Source organism: Trachypithecus francoisi, unplaced genomic scaffold (assembly GCF_009764315.1).
Source record: "Trachypithecus francoisi isolate TF-2019V2 unplaced genomic scaffold, Tfra_2.0 Lachesis_group9, whole genome shotgun sequence".
Classification (NCBI taxonomy): Eukaryota; Metazoa; Chordata; class Mammalia; order Primates; family Cercopithecidae; genus Trachypithecus; species Trachypithecus francoisi.
The window spans coordinates 36,208,481-36,229,882 of record NW_022681474.1 but is presented as its reverse complement, the minus strand read 5'-3'; the positions used below and the strand labels follow the sequence as shown (position 1 = coordinate 36,229,882).

At 48.5% G+C, this 21,402-nt stretch overlaps 1 protein-coding gene across 4 annotated transcripts in view; it reads right to left on the bottom strand.

Annotated features, from left to right (window-relative positions):
- Positions 1-21,402, bottom strand: part of CHST3 (carbohydrate sulfotransferase 3) — a 49,412-nt gene that overhangs the window by 6,451 nt on the left and 21,559 nt on the right. For 3 of the 4 annotated variants that reach the window (XM_033208760.1, XM_033208762.1, XM_033208761.1), the window contains exon 2: positions 1,067-1,312. In XM_033208760.1, the coding sequence (XP_033064651.1) occupies positions 1,067-1,206 (140 nt within the window). In that variant the 5' untranslated portion in view covers positions 1,207-1,312. Of the gene's footprint in view, positions 1-1,066; positions 1,313-7,890; positions 8,080-21,402 lie in introns of those variants that run through there. The other variant, XM_033208763.1, reaches the window with a different exon arrangement.

Genomic DNA, 21,402 nt, shown 5'->3' with positions numbered 1-21,402 from the left:
CAGACTTTGAGGCAAGGATTTGTGTTTAAGTAGTTTATTTGGGACATGATCACAAGAAGAACTGGATAGGGAAGTGAGGCAGGGGAGGAAAGAGGTCCATGACAGATACGCTGCTAGAAGCAGGTGTGGGCATCAGAGGCTCAGTCTGATGGGGATCTGGGGGAACATTTACTCCCTAGTACTTCCGGTTTGCCAGTGTGCTGGTGGAGAGACAGCTCTCAGGTGCAGAGCTGTAGGGGCTTGCAGTAGAACCCAATAGGCACAAGTTACAATGGTCCTTGCTCAGTGACCCAAGTGGGGCATTGACAATGTCCACTGTATTGCCCAATCCCTGACCCACCCATCTTAGCTAATGCTTTCTTGCAGGGCTTGAGCCTGGGAGGAGAACAGGCTAAGAAATCTTTCTACATCTAACAGGCTCACTGCACATAGCTGTATGCTGCCAATTCAAAGGGGTAAAGGGGCATTCCCAGGGTAGCCTATTTGAGGGACATGCTCCTGGAGTTGAGCAGTACACAGCCTGGCAGCTGCACATGACAGCCCTGCCCATCAGAGTATCCATACTAGGACCTTGCCTTTCCACGGGTTCAATGACATCAAGACTTCTATAGGGGATGTGCAGCTAATGCAAGGTCAGGAAGTAAATTAACAGTAATAGTCGCAGCCAGCAAATACTGGACACCAACTATGTGCCAGGCACTGGGCTAAATGCTTTTACATTTTCTCATTTACTCTTTACAACAACGCTGGTCCCATCATTAGCCACATTTTACAGAAGAGGAACTGAAGACTCAGAAATGTGAAGTGTCTTGTCTAACCTTTCACAGTTGTAGAGGGCCAACACGGGGGACTCCAACCCAGGCTGTTTGAGTCCAGAGCCCAAGTCTCGCCCCTGTGCAGTCATGAGGACGTGTGCAGAAGCCACTGCCTGGGACACAGGAGGGGCCTGGGGATGGCTTGTTGAAGGAATGCATTTGCAGGTCCACAGAGAGCCCTGCAGTTACCTCCCTGTCCCCACCCACCCCACCTTGAAAGGAAGATGAAGACTTGGGCTTGTAACCCTCACCTTGATATGATTTTATTTTCCTTTTCGATGAAGACAAAAACTATCACCACAAAAACCAAGAAAAGAGCGTATTTGCTTCTCATCTTCAGGCTGTGCAGAAAGTCCCGGCAGTCCTGGGGCAAAGTGAGTCCTTTCTCCATGGGGAACGTGGGGCCCTGGGGGCTCCTCGGGCTGGCCTTGGACACTCAGCTCAGGAGCATCACTCAGTACCTGGCTTGTTGTCTTCAGGTGGGGGACACCCTCATCCTGCGGAGAGACAGGTGGTCAGAACACCCTTGTCTGTACACGAGGAATGCAGAGGACGTTTCTCCACCAGACTTTTGAGGATCTCGGCCCTGGTTAGCAGCCAGGACCCCAGACCCACTCTCCAAACAGACTGCACCCCAGAGAGACTGAAGGTCTCTTTAATAGGTTGTTTAAAATGCTAATGAACCATTGGGTTCATCCATCCCACCTCCATCAGTTTCTCCCTTGACCTCACACATCAAAGGCATGTGCATGGAAAAGAATAACCCTTGTAGCATAAATGTTTATAATAGCAAAAAGAGTGCAAATACCTAAATGAAAATGGTGGAGCATCCAGGTAATGGATTTTTATGTGGCCACAAAGAATAATGAGGTGGATCTATAAATGTGAATGATCCAGAAAATACATGAGAACACACACACACACACACACACACCACACACACACACACAAGGTGCAGACCCTGTGCTAATGCAGGACAGGGCTTCCCAACCTCAGCACTGTTGACATTTTCCACCAGATAAGTGGGGATTGTCCTGTGAATTATAGAATGTTTGACAGCATTCTTGGCCTCTTCCCACTAATTGGCAATAATTGTTTGTTTGTTTTTGAGACAGGGTCTCACTGTATTGCCCAGGCTGGAGTGCAGTGGCACGATCATAGTTTACTACAGCCTCAACCTCCTAGGCTCAATTGATCCTCCCACCTCAGCCTCCTTAGTCACCACAAGTGCACACTACCACACCCAGCTAATTTTTAAAATTTTTTGTAGAGATGAGGTCTTGCCATGTTGCCCAGCCTAGTCTTGAACTCCTGAGTTCAAGCAATCCACCTGCCTTGGCCTCCCAAAGTGCTAGGATTATAGGCATGAGTCACCATGCCTGGCCCCCACTGTTCATCTGTAACCATCAAGTATCTCCAGGCATTGCTAAGTGTCTCCTGGGGTGGGAAGGTGGGGGGTGCCGAATCATCCCAGGTGGAGAACCTCCAAAGTAGCAAGATCCCATTCGGAAACAAATGCCGGGAAAAAAAATATAGATGTGGGATCCAAATGGACTCTGGCTCCAGGAAAATGCAAGGCCTGGTAACAATGGCTGCATCTAGAAGGTGGACAGGTAGGTGGAGAGAGAAAGTGGAGTGAGGCTTATGTTTGCTATGTAACACTGTGCCTTGTTACACATTTTACCATGTGTATGTGTAAATTATAAAAAATTAATGAAAGAAAAAATATCATAGTGCATAAATTCTACCTAAATCCTTAACATGGCCTCAGCCTTCAGGTCTCCACTTTCTAGGCAGCCTTCCCCAGGCTATGTTAGGGCTCCCTACAGCCCCACCACTGTACAAAGATTATCATGAGCACCTGGGACTTTGTCATGAAGCCATAAAGCAACAATTGTTCAATACTGAACATCCCTTCAGTCAGGACAGGGAGTTTGTCTGGGCCCCTCATTATCTCTCAATTCTGGGCCAGGCAAGAGATACATAGTTGGTGAACAACAGATGGATAAAGGAAAAAATGACTCTCGACTAAAATAGTATGTATCATTATTATTATTATTACTTTGAGATGGAGTCTCGCTCTGTCGCCCAGGCTGGAGTGCAGTGGCACAATCTCAGCTCACTGCAACCTCCGCCTCAAGCAATTCTCCTGCCCCAGCCTCCTGAGAAGCTGGGATTACAGGCATGCATCACTGCGCCCAGCTAATTTTCTTATTTTTAGTAGAGACAGAGTTTCACTATGTTGCCCAGGCTGGTCTTGAATTCCTGACCTCAGATGATCCATCCGCCTAGGCGTCCCAAAGTACTGGGATTACAGGTCATTATTATTATCTAAATAAATAATATCTAACAGGGTCTTGCTATATTGCCCAGGCTGGCCTCAAACTCCTAGGCTCAAGCAATCCTCCCTCCTCAACCTCCGGAGTAGCTGGGACTGCAGGTGTGCCATTGCACTTGGCTAAAAAGTTTTTTACGGCTAGAGCAAATACAGGTGCAGAAAGGAGTCTATTCCTATTTTTTTTTTGAGACGGAGTCTCGCTCTGCAACCCAGGCTGGAGCGCAGTGGTGCAATCTCAGCTCACTGCAACCTCCGCCTTCTGGGTTCAAGTGATTCTCATGCCTCAGCCTCCTAAGTAGCTGGAATTACAGGTGTGTGCCATCATGCCCGGCTAATTTTTGTATTTTTTGGTAGAGATAGGGTTTCACCATGTTGGCCAAGTTGGTCTCGAACTCCTTATCTCAGGTGATCCGCTTGCCTCGGTCTCCCAAAGTGCTGGGATTACAGGTGTGAGCCACTTCACCCGGCCTAGGAGAGTCTATTCCTAATTGGAATAGTCCTGCCGTTTCCTAATTTTCCTGGGCCTTTTCTCATGAGCTTATTAAGTTAATATTTTCTGAGCATTTACCGTGTGCTGGCTTCTGGCCTAGGCACTGAAAATACGGTGGTGAACAAGCAGGCATGATCTGTGCCCTCCCGGGGCTTGCACTCTGATTGGGAGGGTCAACCAGTGATACGGGCAGCTGAAGTTTACTGAGGCATGTTTCTCTGTGCCAGGTGCCATGCTAAGCACTTGCACTCATCCAATCCTCAGCAAAGCCCTATGAGGCAGCAACTAGCCCATTTTCCAGGTGAGGAAACTGAGGTTGAGACAAGTTCACTAACTTACTTAAGGTTCCTCCAGCAGAAGCCTCTGGCTACCCCTCCCAGGTCCAGGTCATTTGAGCTTCTTGGTGTACCTTGGGGACCTCCAACCTAGCTCCTGTGGTGGGGCTTTCCAGCTGACCATCTCCCTTCCCAGAATGCAAGCTCCCCGAAGTTGGGGGTCGCATCTAGAATGGCACTTGGCACAGACCAGCTGTGCAAAAAACAATGGTGAGGCTGGTGCCTGGCAGCTGTTGGCATGAATGTGTAGAATGGCCAGTGGGGCTACATCCCCCATGCACCCTGTTTAGCCCGTGGTGGGGTGTGAGGCCACCTGCCCCACTGAGAGGGTGAGAACCACCACTGAGTTTTCGGAGTACGAAGTGTTGATATCCTGACTTTCTGTCCTCTCCACTCTCAGGTTGTCTGGGGCTGATGATTGGAGGGAAGCAGAAGGAGCTGGGGTTAGAAGTCCTGAGCTCTAGTCCTTTCTGTGCCTCTACGATGCTGTGCAACCTTGTGTAAGTGACAACCTCTCTGAGCCTGTGTGTAGCATGAAAAGGGCATCCTGATAATGATAAAGGTGCAGTGAGGAATGTATCTGATGCATGGTAAATGCTCATGAAATAGGAGAGGGGTGAGAAGGCAGGTGTGGGTGAGGGAGCTGCCCTAGCTACCCCTCCCTTCTGGGCCTGGCACCTTGGTAAGGTATAGAAGTTGAGGTGCCTAAATGACAAGCCTCTGAACCTTCTCCTTCCCTCCCTTCCATGTACTATTTCTATTTTTAAGTTGCTGTTCCAGCCTCCTCATCCCCAGAGCAACACAGCGTTCCTAAGATCCTTCCTGACGCTGCCCTAAAAGGAAGAAGCAAAGCTGGACACTCGGACAGGAACCCAGGCAGGCTGCTGGCTCCCTTGCCCTGCCCAGACAGCTGCCCCTCTGTTTAGCTTTGGAAACCTAGCAGGCAGGGGGGCAGGCAGGTGAGAGAGGTTTGGAGCTTCCTAGAGCCAGGAGCAGGGAGAGGGTCATGGTGCCAGGAGGTCACAGGGCCATGAGGGAAGGGGACAGGGCCCGGATGGGGGTTACTCAGCAAAGCCCCATGCAGAACCCACCAGGCAGGAGGCCCCCCGTGAAGGAGGCCCTTTACAAGAAGCAGACCTGTGACACCTGTGACATCAGATGAACTTTTGTATCACCTCTCTCCCACTCTCATGGTGCAAGGGCTAGCCTTGCCTCCCTTGCTTAGTTCATGGGAAGAACCAAAAAATCTCTTCCTCTTTCTCTTGGTCCCTCCTAGCCCCTAGTACTCAATACCTTTCATCCAGCCAGGGACAGTGGTTCATGCCTATAATCCCAGCACTTTGGGAGGCTGAGGCAGGTGGACCTGAGGTCTGGAGTTTGAGACCAGCCTGGCCAACATGGTGAAACGCTGTCTCTACTAAAAATACAAAAATTAGCCAGGTGTGGTGGTGGGCACCTGTACTCCCAGCTGTTTGGGAGGCTGAGGCAGGAGAACTGCTTGAACCTGAGAGGTGGAGGCTGCAGTGAGCCGAGATCGCGCCATTGTACTGGAGCCTGGGCACTCAGAGTAAAACTGTCTCAAAAACAAAAAACAAAAAACCTTTCATCCCCTCAATGCCCCAGCAAATACATAACAGCCCAAGGAACAGGTGGCATCCCCTGCTTGGGCCCACTGGGGGGGCCAGGGCTGACAGTGAAGCACGCCAGAGGCATGTGCCAGGTCAGCTCTGCTTGAGAGCAGCAGCAGGCAGTGGGACAGCTCCCTTGGCCCAGTTTTGTCCAGCACTCTGCACGTTGACAGCAAACACCAGAGGCAGGAAAAGAGGCACAGTGCTGAGTTCTTTCAGGGCAGCGACCATCTGGTGAGTGCACACTACGTGCCAGGCCCTGGGCAGAACCAGCCCAACCTTCCAGGTGCTGGCTGGGATGTGGACTCCTGTCCCACCTATGACACAGTTCTCAAATCACTCTTCTCCCTCTGTCTCATGTCCTCACCTGCCTGCCACCTCCCAGCTGTCTCATCTGGCTTTTGTCCCCACCCCTCCACCGAATAATGCTCTCGACGGCATCCACAATCTCCTGGGGCCCTAGTGTGGGTGGTGTGGGCTTCTCATCCTCCATGCTGCCTCGCCTATTCCCTCCCCGCGGAGGCCCACATTTCTGCTGGCCTCCCCACACCCCCTCCTGCTTCCCTGGCTTCCTCAGGCCCGGCCTCCTCTATGGGATCACATGTGGGCACACTTGCCACCCAGACAGGGGAGCACCTGAGCACCTGATTACAAGTGTGCTGCCACCCAGCTTCTCAGCCACATGGAAACTTCTCAGAGGCACAGACAATAAGGCAGCTCCTGTTTCAAACACTCCATGCACTACTTGGTAAAAAAAACAAAAGCCCCGTAAGGGCCTTCGAGATCCAGACCCTGCTCACCCTTCCCACCTCTTCTCCCAACACCCCTACCCCGGCCCTTCCTGCTGCTCCCCACCTGGGGGCTTCTGCATCAGCTGGTCCCTCTGCCAGGGCCCGATCTGCTCTGGCTCGCTCCTTCTAAGCAATCAGGACTCAGCTCAAATGCCCCCCCGCTCTAGAGTCCTTCCCTGACCCCTGACCTAATGTGGGCCACCCCCATCACTTTCCCTCTCGGCACCCTGCTTTACTCCCTTCATAGATGGAAATGTGCTTGCTGATGGCCTCTCATCCCCCAGAACATTGGCTCCGGGAGAGGAGAGCTTCATCTGTCTGCTCTACCCTTGCATCTCCAGTGCACAGAATTGTACCTGGCACAGAGTGGGTGCTTCATAAATACTTGCTGAATGAATGAATGAGCCAATCAATGTCCTTCCCAAAGCATTGAGCCCAGTGCAAGATGCTTCATCGTTCTAAGTTGACAGACGATGTGAAGAGGAAGAAAAAAAGGCAGTTGCTCCATAGATGAGTGGCCCACGTGTGCACAGGCTGTGAGCAGGAGTGCGTAGGCCACAGGTACATGCCAAGGGTGTGTGCTGGGAACCTGTGCTGGGATCATAGTGTGAACCATGGGCACCGACTGTGGGCAAAACTTCACACTTGGGACTGCACATAACTTTAGTCTCTTGAATTCTTGTTTCCATCCAGCCTTTTACAGCTGTGGGCTAACAAGGGGGAGGGCAGAAAACAGCCTAAGCCGTCTGCAGACAAATGTGAGCAAGGGAACGCTGTGGAAAAAGGGGGCTGTGAGCTGAGGCTGGGCAAGCCCCAGCAAGTGAGGCTGCAGCTTCCCTCCCTTCTCTCCCCCAGGGGTCTTTCTGCTCAGGCTTCCCTCGTGACTTGGCAAGGTGCCTCCCAGGGAACGAGTTTTCTACTTGGATGGTCTCCAACCAGGCCTTTCCACTGAGGCCCAAAATGGACTGTGGCCCCGTTCTAGCCTCCCCCAGGGAAGGTGGGGGTCCCAGCAAGTCGGCTGTGATAAGGGACGGCCCTGCCAGACATTGCATCAGGCAGCAAAACTCCACTCCCCTCGCCTGCCTGGGGCCAAGAGCACAGTGGGGTGGGGTGGGGTAGGGGGAAGTTGGGCGGGGGGTGGTGCTCAGCTGTTGCTGGCTCAGCCTCTTGGCCTTTCCCACGAGCTGGAGGAGAAGCTGCATGGGAAAGAGGAGCCAAGGGAGGGCAAGAGCTGGTGACAGAGGAGCTCCGAGGCAGAGTGGGAGCGCTGAAACCCACTGTGGGAAAGCGCCACGTGTGCTGGGTGCTGGGAGGCTGCCCCACCCACCTTGTTGCCAAACACATTGGAGTGGGCTCTTTTGTGAGTTTTCTCAGAATCTGCAGAGTGGAGAAAGAGGCGGCGGGGAAGCCCCCAGGCCACTGGCACAGTAGGGCAGGGAAATGGGGCTCCTATGCCAGCCTGCCTGCTTTTTATTTCTTAATTTTGTTCTTACCATCTAGCCCAGAATGTCAACTGCCTCGGTTTTAGATGAGAAGAGCTTGTCCATCCTGTGGCCTGTCCAGCCCAGATTCCATTTCACTTGGGGACATCCAGACACAGCTTGGGAAGGCCAAGGCCACCCAATCAGGAGCGTGGTGTCTGACAGGAGAGTAAATGCCCAGCCCAGAGACTGCTGAATGAGCCAGTGAGCGAAAGAAGAGCAGGAAAGAAAGAACGGGAAGTGAATGAAAGCCTGGCTCCAGCTCCCCGCCAACCTCCACCCACCAGCACCCAGTAGAGCCCCAGGGCTATGGGGCTATGTCACTCCTGAGAGCATGTGAGCCCCCTGGGGCTCCAGCTTCCTCTTCCTCTCCCAAGAAAGAACCTATCTTTGATTACCTTTTGTCCAACCACTGCCAAGACTGAGTAGAAGCGGGCAAAGGTATGTCACCTGAGTATCAGTGGATGTCCACGTAGCTGTAAAGGGGCGAGTGCCATAGGTGGATCTTGGGGCTGGGGACCAGCCTGGCAGGGGTGGGGCTGCCACAGACTCTGAGCCAGCCCCGGCCAGGACAGCCCTGGCTGCCCCTCGGCCCTTTATGCCTGCATGTGGCTGTGGGGGAGCACACTTTCTTGCTCCCATTGGACACAGTCCTTTCCAACAGCTGCAGGAAGTGCAGGACCTCAGGTTGGAGAGGTAGGAACTGACCCACACCTCCTGGCTTCACTGCACCTGCCTGGTAAGGAGCTGTGGCTGAAGCTGGTGTCCATGATGCCCTCAACCATGTAGCTGGGCAGCCCTGGGAGGAGTCTGCTGGCTCATTCAGAACCGACCTGGACATGGACCAAGATTCATGGCCAAGGACGTGCCCAAGCCCAGCATGGGAGAAGCGTGGCGAGCATCTTCTCAAAGCCGGCAGGCTGGGTAACTGTGGGGCACTGGCACAGTGAAAGCAAGCCATGCAGGGGGCACCATCACAGATGCAGAGCTACAAAAACATAATGTTACGATTCTTTTCACCTTACACCCTTTGATTTATTTTTTGGGGGGACGGGGTCTCACTCTGTCACCCAAGCTGGGGTCCAGTGGCATGATCTTGGCTCACTGCAGCCTCGACATCCCAGACTCAGGCAGTCTTCCCACCTCAGCCTCCCAAAGTAGCTGGGAGCACAGGCGTGTGCCACCACGCCTGGCTACATTTTTTCTTAAATCGTTTATGGAGTCCAGGCACGGTGGCTCACGCTTGTAATCCCAGCACTTTGGGAGGCTGAGGTGGGAGGATCATGAGGTCAGGAGTTCGAGACCAGCCTGGCCAACATGGTGAAACCCCGTCTCTACTAAAAATACAAAAATTAGCTGGGCATGGTGGTGCATGCCTGTAATCCCAGCTACTTGGGAGGCTAAGGCAGGAGAATTGCTTGATCCGGGACCCAGGAGGCAGAGGTTGCAGTGAGACGAAATTAAGCCACTGCGAGACTCCATCTCAAAACAAAAAACATGTATGGAGACAGGGTCTCTCTACATTGCCCAGGCAGGTATTTTATACTGTTGGAATTTTTGGTAACCATACACCTGTATCGCTTTAATAACCAAATCTAAAATTTCAGAAGAGGAATGTATTACCACTTTGGAAGTGATATGAAAAATGCATTAGAAGAGGGCAGGACTGGAGGCCAGGAGCCCAGTCAGTGCCTTCCTCAAGGGTCCAGGAGAGAGCAGGCGGCTGAGCAAGGCAGTGACAGAGAGGTAGAGGGGGAGGTGACACCCATGAGATGTTCGAGAAGTCAAAATGATGCTAGCACCTGCTCCACACGATGTCCCCAGAGAACATCATGCTTGGTGAGATAAGCTGGTCACCAAAGGACAAATACTATAAATCTCACTTATCTATGAGGTACCCAGAGCACCAAAATCATAGAGACAGACAGAAGGGGCTGGGATGAAGGGCTGGGGGGTTAATGTTTAATGGGGACAGTTTGGGTTCTGCAAGATGAAAGGGGTTCTGCAGTGGAAGAGTGGGAAGGGTTGCCCAACAGTGTGAATGTACTTAGTGCTACTGAACTGTACACTTGAAAATGGTTAAAATGGTCAATTTTATGCTATGTACATTTGACCACAATAAATAAATAAACAACAGCCAGGCACAGTGAGGCTGAGGCAGGAGATTGCTTGAGCCCAGGAGTTTAAGACCATCCTGAGCAACATAGCGAGACCCTGTCTCAAAAAACAAAACAAAACAAAACAAAACAAACAAACAAACAAACCCAGGAAAATACCCCCAGCAATGCCTGTGGGTGAGGGGAGGTTAGGGGGACAGAGGAAGTTAGGAGGAGCCCAGCTCTTGCCTCGTAAAGCAGTCTTGTTCTCCACGATACCCACAGTGCCTGGCACGTGGCAGGGCTCAATAAACATTTGTGAAGCAAATGAATGGACTTATGCACTGCCTTAAAGAGTTAGCTGTTGTTTCCTGTAGGCTGGCCTTCTCCCCTCCAGACCCAGCAGAATATTGGGCACAGACAAGATGCTTAATTAATGCTCCACTGAAAAAAGAAGGCCAGCATAAAGTTAATTTATTGCCCAGAAAGATGCTTATGTTATGATGCTGCACCAAAAAATAGGACACATCAGTATCTCCAGTTGCAGTCTATTTTGTTAAAAAAAAAGTGGGTATATACATGCATATGCACACACACACAGAGACACATACGGGATCGGGGGACGGGTAGTGAGAGAGAGAGAGAGTGGGGGGAGAAAGAGAGAGTCTTGGCACAACATCTGACAAAGTTTGCAATGAATCTCTCTGTAGCAATGGGTGCTTTCAGTTTCCTTGCTTTTACTTATTGCCTTTGAGGCCCTTTGACCTTAGGCAAGGAACTTAAACCTCTTTGAGTATAGTTTTCTCATAGGTGAAACAGGGACATTTACAGCAACTATTGTATACCTTTGTCCCTTGCTTGGCTTGTCTTTCATGAATGAGGGAGGAGATGGAAGCACAGTGAGCCTGGGAAATGGCACAGAACTGCTACCAATCCATTCCACACCACGGCTGGCAACAATCTGGACCCAGCTAATTTTATATTATTACTCACATGCCTTTATATGCTTTTGTGAATACGAACAGGCCAGATTTTATTGTGCTTTGCTTTAGTACGCTTCACAGATACTGTGTTTTCTACAAATCAAAGATTGTGGCAGCCCTGTCTTCAGCAAGTCTATCAGCGCCATTTCTCCAAAAGCATGAGCTTTCCATGTGTCTCTGTGTCACATTTTGGTAATTCTCACAATATTGCATACTTTTTCTTTATTATTATACCTGTTATGGTGATTCGTGATCAGTGATTGTTGATGTTACTATTGTAATTGTTTTGGGGTGCCACAAACCACAACCATAGAAGATGATGGATTTAATCGATAAATGTGTGTGTTCTGACTGCTCCACCAACCAGCCATTCCCTGCTCTCTTTCCCTGTCTCCAGGACTCTCCTTGTTCCCTGAAATGCAACAATACTGAAATTAGGTCAATTAATAACCCTGCCATGGCCTCTAAGTGTTCAAGTGAAAGAAAGAGTCACGCTTTTGTTGCTTAAAATCAAAAGCTAGAAATGATGGAGCTTAGTGAGGAAGGAATGCTGAAAGCCAGAAAGGCTAAAAGTGAGGCCTCTTGCACCAAACAGTTAGCCAAGTTGTGAGTGCGAAAGACAAATTCTTCTTTTTTTTTTTGAGACAGACTCTCGCTCTGCCCAGGCTGGAGCGCAGTGGTGCGATCTCGGCTCACTGCAACCTCCACCTCCTGGGTTCAGGTGATTCTCGTGCCTCAGCCTCCCAAGTAACTGGGATTACAGGTGCCCGCCACCATGCCAGGCTAATTTTTGTGTTTTTAGTAGAGACAGGTTTTCATCATGTTGGCGAGGCTGGTCTCGAACTCCTGACCTTAAGTGATATGCCCACCTCAGCCTCCCAAAGTGCTGAGATTTACAGGCGTGAGTCACCGCACTCAGCTGGAAAAGTTGTTGAAGAAAATGAAAAGGGCTACTCTAGTGAACACACAAATTATAATAAAGTGAAATGGACTTGCTGCTGATATGGAGAAAGTTTGAGTGGTCTGGATAGAAGATCAAACCAACCTCAACATTCGCTTAAGCCAAAGCCTAAACCAGAGTATAGTCCTAACTCTCTTCAATTCTAGGAAAGCTGAGAGAGACAAGGAAGCTGCAGAAAAGTTCAAAGCTGCTAGCTTTGGTTGGTTCGTGAGGTTTAAGGAAAGAAGACATCTCCATAACATAAAAGTGCAAGGTAAAGCAGGAAGTGCTGATGGAGAATTGGAAGCAAGTTATCCCAAGGATCTAGCTCAGATCACTGACGAAGGTGGCTACAATAATCAATAGGTTTCCAATGTAGGCCAAAAAGCCTTCTATTGGAAGAAGATACCATTTAGGACTTCCATAGCTAGAGAGGAGAAGTCAATGCTTGGCTTCAAAGCTTCAAAGGACAGACTGATTCTCTTGTTAGGGGCTAAGGTAGCTGGTGACTTTCTTAGCCGGCGACTTTAAGCAGAAGCCAATGCTCATTGACCCTTCCAAAACTCCTAGGGACCTTAACAATTAAGCAAGATGTACTCTGCCTGTGCTCTGTAAATGGAACAAGCCTGGATGACAGCATATCTATTTACAGTAAGATTTATTAAATATTTTAAGCCCACCGTTGACACCTTCTGCTTAAAACATTACTGCTCATTGACAATGCACCTGGTCACCCAAGAGCTCTGACGGACAGGTAAGAGGAGAGTAATGTTTTCATGCCTGTTAACATTAATTCTGCAGCCCATGGATCAAGGAGTAATTTTGACTTTCAAGTTCGTTTTTTAATGAATTTTTTTTTTTTTTTAGAGACAAGTTCTTCTTACTCTGTCACCCAGGCTGGAATGCAGTAGCATGATTATGGTTTACTGTAGCCTCAAACTCCTGGGCTCAAGCGATCCTCCTTTCTCAGCCTCACAAGTAGCTGGGACTACAGGTGCATGGTATTTCACCTGGCTAATTTTTGTTGTTGTTTTTGAGATGGAGTCTCGCTTTGTCACCCAGGCTGAAGTATAGTGGTGTGATCTCGGCTCACTGCAACCTCTGCCTCCCGAGTTCAAGCGATTCTCCTGCCTCAGCCTCCCAAGTAGCTGGGATTACAGGTGCCTGCCACCATGCCTGGCTAATTTTTGTATTTTTAGTAGAGATGGATTTCATCATGTTGGCCAGGCTGATCTTGAACTCCTGACCTCAGGTGACCCGCCCACCTCAGCCTCCCAAAGTGTTGGAATAACAGACGTGAGCCACTGCGCCCAGCCTCCTGGCTAATTTTTAGATTTTAATTTGTAGGGATGTCTCACTATGTTGCCCAGGTTGGTCTTGAACTCCTGGCCTCAAACAATCCTCCTGCCTTGGCCACCCAAAGTGCTGAGATTACACACGTGAACCACAATATCTGACCCTCAAGTTACATTATTTAAGAAATACATTTTGTAAGGCTATAGCTGCCATAGGTAGTGATTCCTCTGTTGGATCTGGGCAAAGTAAATTGAAAACCTTCCATTCTAGATGCCAGTAAGAACATTTGTGACTCAAGAGAGGAGGTGAAAATATCAACATGGATAGGAATTTGGAAGAAATGGATGCTAATTTGGAAGAAGTGGATGCTAAGAAGTGGATGGAAGAAGTGGATCCATGTGGATGATTTTGAGGGGTTTAAGACTTCTGTGGAGAAATGAACTGTAGATGTGGTGGAAGTAAGAGAAAACTGGAATTAGATGTGAAGCCTACAGATACGAGCGAATTGCTGCAATTTCATGATAAACTTGAATGAATGAGTTGCTTCTTATGTATGAGTCAAGAAAGTGGTTTTTGAGATGGAAGCTACTCCTGGTGAAGACGCTGTGAATATTGTTGAAATGACAACAAAGGATGTGGAGCGGGGTGTCCAGTCTTTTAGCTTTCCTGGGTCACACTGGAAGAAGGACTGTCTTGTTCTACACATAAAATACACTAACAAATGATACGTGATGAGAAAACAAACAAACAAATAAAAATCACAAAGAAAATCTCATCATGTTTTAAGAAAATTTACAAATTTGTGTGGGGCCACATTCAAAGCCATCCTGAGTGGCATGTGGCCCACGGCTTGGACAAGCTTGACTTAGAATATTCCATAAACTGTCTGGGCATGGTGGCTCACACTTGTAATCCCCGCACTTAGGGAGGCCAAGGCAGGTGGATCACCTAAGATCAGGAGTTCAAGACCAGCCTGGCCAACATGGTGAAACCCCGCGTCTACTAAAAACACAAAAAATTAGCCAAGCGTGGTGGTGGATGCCTGTAATCGCACCTACTCGGGAGGCTGAGGCAGGAGAATTGCTTGAATCTGGGAGACGGAGGTTGCAGTGAGCCGAGATTGTGCCACTGCACTCCAGCCTGGGCAACAAGAGCGAAACTCCGTCTCAAAGAAAAAAAAAAGGAATATTTCATAAACTTAGTTGATAAAGCAGCAGTGGAGTTAGAAAGAATTGACTCTAATTTTGAAAGAAGTGCTACTGTGAATCAAACAGCATTGCATGCTACAGAGAAATCTGTCATGAAAAGAAAAGTCAATTGATGCTGCAAACTTTATTGTTGTGTTATTTTAAGAAATTGTGGCTGGGTGCAGTGGTTCACGCCTGTAATGCCAGCACTTTGGGAGGCCCAGGCGGGCCCAGGAACTCCTTGAGCCCAGGAGTTCGAGAGCAGCCTGGGAAACATAGTGAGACCATGTCTCCACAAATAATAAAAACATAGGTTGGGTGTGGTGGCACGCACTTATGGTTCCAACTACTCGGGAGGCTGAGGTGGGGGCATTGCCAAGGTGATCAGGGCTGCCGCAAGCCGTGATCATGGCATTACACTCCAGCCTGGGCAACAGAGCAAGACCCTGTCTCAAAACACAAAAAACAAACAAACAAACAAAAAAAAAAAGAAAGAAAGAAATTGCCACAGCCACCCTAATTTTCAGCAGTTAGTCAGCAGCCATCAACATTGAGGCAAGACTCTCCCTAGCAAAAAGACTACAACTCGCTTGCTAAAGTCTCAGATGATTGTTAGCATTTTTTTAGCAAATGAAGTATTTTTAAGTTAAGATATGTACTTTTTAAAGACATGCCACTGTACACTGAATAGACTACAGTATAACAGTATAGTATAAATGTAACCTTTTTTTTTTTTCAGACAGAGTTTTGCTCTTGTTGCCCAGGCTGGAGTACAGTGGCATGAATCTCAGCTCACTGCAACCTCTGCCTCCTGGGTTCAAGCGATTCTCCTGCCTCAGCCTCCCTAGTAGCTGGGATTACAGGTGCCCGCCACCACGCCTGGCTAATTTTTTGTATTTTTAGTAGTGACAGGGTTTCACCATGTTGGCCAGGCTGTTCTTGAACTCTTGACCTCAGATGATCCTCCTAACTTGGCCTCCCAAAGTGCTGGTATTACAGGTGTGAGTCACTGCACCCGTTTGTGTAAACATAACTTTTATATGCACTGGGAAACCAAAAATTTTGTGTGACTTGCTTTATTGTGATATTAATTTTGTTACAGTGGTCTGGAACCGAACCTGCAATATCTCTGAGGTATGCCTATAACAGCTAAAATATAGAATGTCTTAGGGCTTCCCCACAAAAGGTTTTTGGGTTTTGAGAAAATTTGGAGAAGGCCACTGGAGTGTGTTTGGAGTGTGAACATAATCCCCTATGAGTATTTCAGCAGAAAAAGGCGGAGGGCAAGTGCCCAAAGAAAGCACAGATGTGCAGAGCAGAACGACAGTCTACGCGACACCATTTTTCATATATTTAATTAGCGAAGAACAAAATGCCCTGGAATATACTGTGCGGGTGAATTTCGGGGGAACCGACTGGCAGAGACGTGAGACTCATTGAGTGGCCATGGGCTCCTCCACATTGCCCAGAGTCTCTCGCCGTCAGGCTGAGGCCATATGACTGGTTCTGACAGGTAGGATGTGGATGAAAGTGATGTAAGCCAATTTGCTTAAAATTATCCCACACACTCATCCAGGCCTCTCTACCCTGGCTGTCGCAACAGTGGAGGCCACAGGTTCCAACTGGCTTAGTTCACAATGGAAGCAGCCTGGATCCCTGGGATGCTGCTTAGAGAGCCATCCCATCTGCATCAGATATGATGCAAGAGAAAAAACAAGCCTTTGCTGTGTTAAATACTAGGATTTGGGGGACTAATTGTTCCTACAGCATAGCCCGTCCTGTCCTAATACATAATGTTCATGGCAGTGTCCTTTCTGAAGGACGATTGGGCCAAACCGTCACAGTTTTAAATATGCATACTCTTTGCTATGGGCTGAATGTTTCTGCCCCTCTAAAATTTTTGTGTTGTAATCGAATCCCATTGTGCTGGCATTAAGAGGTAGGGCCTTTGGGAGGTGACTAGGTCACCACTGTGGAGCCCTCATGAATGGGATTAGTGTTCTTTTAAATTAGAAGCTGGGCGTGGTGGCTCATGCCTGTAATCCCAGAACTTTGGGAGGCCGAGGCAGGTGGATTACCTGAGATCAGGAGTTTGAGACCAGCCTGACCAATATGGAGAAATCCCGTCTCTATTAAAAATACAAAATTAGCTGGGCGGGGTGGTGTATGCCTATAATCCCAGCTACTCAGGAGGCTGAGGCAGGAGAATTGCTTGAACCTTGGAGGTGGAGGTTGCGGTGAGCCAAGATCACACCATTGCACTCCAGCCTGGGCAACAAGAGCAAAACTCTGTGTCAAAAAAAAAAAAAAAAAACATGAGCCCTGAGAGAGCTTGTCCGCTCCTTCCACCAGGTAAGGTTGCCACAGGTAGGTGCCACCTTGGAAGCAGAGAGCAGCCCTCCCCAAACCAAATCTGCTGGCTCCTTGATTTTGGACTTCCCAGACTCCAGAACCATCAGCAATAAATTTCTGCTATTTGTAAGTTTCTCAGTATATGGTACTTTGTTATAGCAGCCCCAAAGGACTGCTGTAACGCTCTTCGACCCAGGAATTCCACTTCTAGGAGCTAATCTTGCTGATATACTTGCATAGATACAACAAGGACACATAAAACAATAAATCGAGTATAATTACAAAAGGCTAACCATGACATTAACGCATGTTAATAGGCAAAACAAAAACAAGAAACAGTAACTCGTTAACTCAATGTTAGGTACATTTATCCGTGCAATACTCTGTAATGATTAAAAAGAAGGAGGCAGTTCTGGAGGGCTGACATAAAATGCTGTTCAAGACATGAGTGATAAAAGCAAGGGCAAGAATACGCGTGGCATGCTACCAACTGCCTGCAAACCGGGCTGGATCCACGCAAATGGGGCATGTGCTGGGTATCTTTGGAGATGGAAACAAGAGATTGACAAGAGTGGTTGAGAGAACTGGGAAACGGGTGGGAACTGTCACTGACTTTTAACTTCTACTTTCTTCTATTGTTTAAATTTGTTACCATGTTACTAAAATAAAATATCAATATAAGAGAAAGCGGTTATAAAAATAAATGGAAAGAAAAAGCATATGGAGTTGTGTCCCAATCCATCATCCTACACACAGTTAGCACTTAATATTTACTTGAATGACCAAGTCCATCTAAGCAATTTTGTGATGAACCTAACCCAGAACAAGCAAGAGGGATCCAGACGAAGATAGTGACTGTACCAGATTTCCAACTTTTTTTTTTTTTTTTTTTTTGAGACAAGGTCTTGCTCCATTGCCTAGGCTGGAGTGCAGTGGTATGATCATGGCTCACTGCAGCCTCACCTCCTGGACTCAAGTGATCCTCCTGCCTCAGCCTCCCGAGTAGCTGGGATCACAGGCATGTGCCACCACACCTGGCTATTTTTAAAAAACTTTTTGGAGAGTCAGGGTCTTTCCCTATTATCCAGGCTGGTCTCAAACTCCTGGGCTCAAGCCGAGGATGGCAAATTATTCTTTTTTTCCTTTCTTTTCTTTCCTTTCCTTCCTTTTCCTTCCTTCCTTCCTTCCTTCCTTCCTTCCTTCCTTCCTTCCTTCCTTTTCTTTCTTTCTTTCTTTCTTTTTCTTTCCCTCCCTCCCTCCCTTCCTCCCTCCCTTCCTTCTCTCTCTCTCTCTCTTTCTTTCTCTCTCTTTTTTTTTTCAGAGTCTTGCTCTGTCACCCAGGCTGGAATGCAGTGGCACAATCTCAGCTTATTGCAACCTCTACCTCCTGAGTTCAAGAGATTCTCTTGCCTCAGCCTCCTGAGATGGGATTACAGGTGAGTGCCAGCATGCCCGGCTAATTTTTACATTTTTTTGTAGAGATGGGGTTTCACCATTTTGGTCAGGCTGGCCTGACCTCAAGTGATCCACCCGCCTCAGACTCCCAAAGTGCTGGGATTACAGGTGTGAGCCACCACACCGGGCTGGCAAATCATTTTCATCTCATAAGTAAAATCTAATAGATTGGTAATTGGCAGCCTGGAGCACTCTGATGAGAAGAATCCTGAAGTCAGGCTTGTTTTCTATGGGAAAGAATGTGGCAGTTGATTAGTGATGTCTGCTGCGTGTATAGATAGGGTGTATTAGGCTGTTTTTGCACTGCTATGAAGAAATACCTGAGACTGGGTAATTTATAAAGAAAAGCAGTTTAATTGGCTCCTGGTTCTGCAGGCTGTACAGGAAGCACGGTGCTGGCATCTGCTTGGCTTCTGGTGAAGCCTCAAGGAGCTTTCAATCATGGCAGAAAGCGAAGCAGGAGCAGGCACTTCAAATGGCAAAAGCGGGAATGAGAGAGAGAGAATGGGGAGGTGCCACACACTTTTAAATGACCTGATCTGGCAAGAACTCACTATGAGGAAGACAGCACCAAGCCACGTGGGATCCACCCCCATGACCCAAACACCTCCCACCAGGCCCCACTTCCAGCATTGGGGATTACAATTCAATGTGAGATTTGGGTGGGGACAAATATCCCAACTATATCACAGGGGAAGGGCTGGCATATGTGTCATGTACTTGTTACCCCTACTTTAGGAGGCAGCGGCTAAGGAAGGCTAGGAATCTTCTGGGCCCTGGAGTCCTTTTCCTTCCCTCATCCCTCATGTGCCCTATTTTTTCCCATTTTGGTCACGCTCATTATTGCAAAATGCTGTGCTCATTTGTGGGGTTTGGAGCTTTTGTCAGTTTTATCAATCAGTAACCTTTTGAGCAGAAATGTGTACACGTACGTATACATGCAATGGGTGCCTCATACGTGCACATTTTCGGGAGAAGCCCGTGGAAGCTGTGAGGGGACCGTGGGCTAGCCTTCAATGGCTACACAATGGCCACAGCTTCCCATTTTGTTCTGACCTCTGTAAAGACGACTCCCTTACAGGATTTCTGAGATAACCAGGTAGAGAAAAACTCTCCATGCGTAAGTCTAGGATACCCAATTCCTGCTCTATCCTCCTTCCTGACCTTCTAAGGTGACTTTCTGCTCCTGGAGAATGACCAAGTAAGGGACAGGACAGAGAGGAGAATTTCTTCTGCTCCCTGTTTTCTTCCAACCCTACTTCTGAGTGTTTCCTGTCTTTTTTTTTTTTTTTTTGAGACAGTCTCACTCTGTCACCCAGGCTGGAGTGCAGTGGTGCAATCTTGGCTCAACACAACCTCCGCTTCCCGGGTTCAAGCGATTCTCCTGCCTCAGCCTCCCAAGTAGCTGGGATTATAGTTAGGCACCACCACGTCCAGCTAATTTTTTTGTATCTTTAGTACAGACAGGGTTTCACCATGCTGACCAGGCTGGTCTTGAACTCTTGACCTCAAGTGATCCGCCCACCCCAGCCTCCCAAAGTGCTGAGATTACAGACGTGAGTCACCGCGCTGACCTCCTCCGTTTCTATACAGTGGCAACAGAATTGGAATCCTCTGGAGCTTCCTCAGACTCCCACTTAATGGTCCCATTGACAGCAGGAAGGGGTTTTATTCCTGTGATGAAAAGAGGAACTCCAGCCTCTTTTCTTCTTATTCTTTTTTTTTTTTTTTTCTGCTCCCGCCCTGACTTCAACTTCTTGTGTTCTGTCCAGCATCTCCACACTAGATCTGTAGGAGAAGCAGGGGTTAGGGAGAGAGGGGCCACAGGGGTCTTGGGCAGCAGGAGGCTTGGTCCACGTGTGTCTGCTGCTATCCTCTGGCTGATCTACGGCCACAAAGGAGCCCATCTACACTTGGCCTGCCGGTGGAAACAGAGGTCAATTGTCTAACTGCTCTGAGCATTGGACAGATGGCCCTGAACTTAGACAGACTTGGAGTGAGTCCCAGCTCTCCCACTTACTCTCTGCTGACGTTGGGTGAGGCATTTAACTTCTCTGAGCCTAGGCCGGCCCCACAGGGTTGTTGTGAGCATCAAGGAAGCTGTGTGAGCTCCGAAAATTTGGAAGATTGCACACAGGCTGGGCATTACTGCTGGTCTGAACAAATGTCAACCACAGCCCGTCTATGCCAATGGCACTGTTGGTTGGTATTTCTTGGGTACATCTCTCCCCATGCTGGGATGCAGGGGAGGGACACTGGCTGATCCACTTCGGCTTTATCCTATAGAACCAGCCCAGGAGATCTCTGCCTGCTACAGCTATTCCTATTGGTCAAGGGCCCACCTTTCCAGCATTATTTACAGGGACGCTCACCTAACACGTCAGGCCTCGGGCCTGGGCACACCTGGACATGGCCATGGCCAAACCATTTCTCAGCTAAGAGGGCAAGTCAATTTCCACTCCAGGCCAAGGCTGACAGATGGGAAGGGGCTGCCTGGGGCGCTGTATTTGAAAATACGAGTGCTGCGATTGCTCCGTGACATCTGTCATGAGTAGAGGATGGTGTAGCTATTGTGAATCTGCTGCGGCTGTTTCAGAGGACTGGTTTTCAACTCTGACAGCATAAGAATCATCCAGAGAAGTTTAAAAATTACTGAGGCCTGGGTGCCACCTCCAGATTCGGATTGGATTGGTGTGGGTATGGCCTGGCATCAAGATTACTTAAAGCTCCGTAGGTGATTCTAACCTAGAATCAGCAAACATGGAGAGCCACTACTTTTAGAGCATCCAGCTTCACTACCCTTGCACTCTTAGAGACAGTGGGAGCTGCTGCCTGCACACACACTAGCTATCAGCAAGGCCAGAGTGGCAGCAGGCTGCTGAATCTCTTGCTAACCAGGGAGGGATGCCAGGAGAACAGGTCTGTGTTCCTTGTTTTACCTACTTAGTCATACACATACAATAACTTGGATGAATTTCCAGGGAACTGGGCTGAATGAAAACAGCCAATCACAAAAGGTTACACACTACATGATTCCATTTATAGAACATTCCTGAAATGACAAAACTGTAAGAATAGAGAACAGACTAGTACTGCCAAGGGTCAAGGAAGGGGTGGGGGCAGGAGGGAAGTGAGTGTAGTTATAAAAGGGCAACACAAGGAATTCTGTATGAGGTCAATATTCTGGTTGTGACATTAGGCTGGACTTTCGCAAA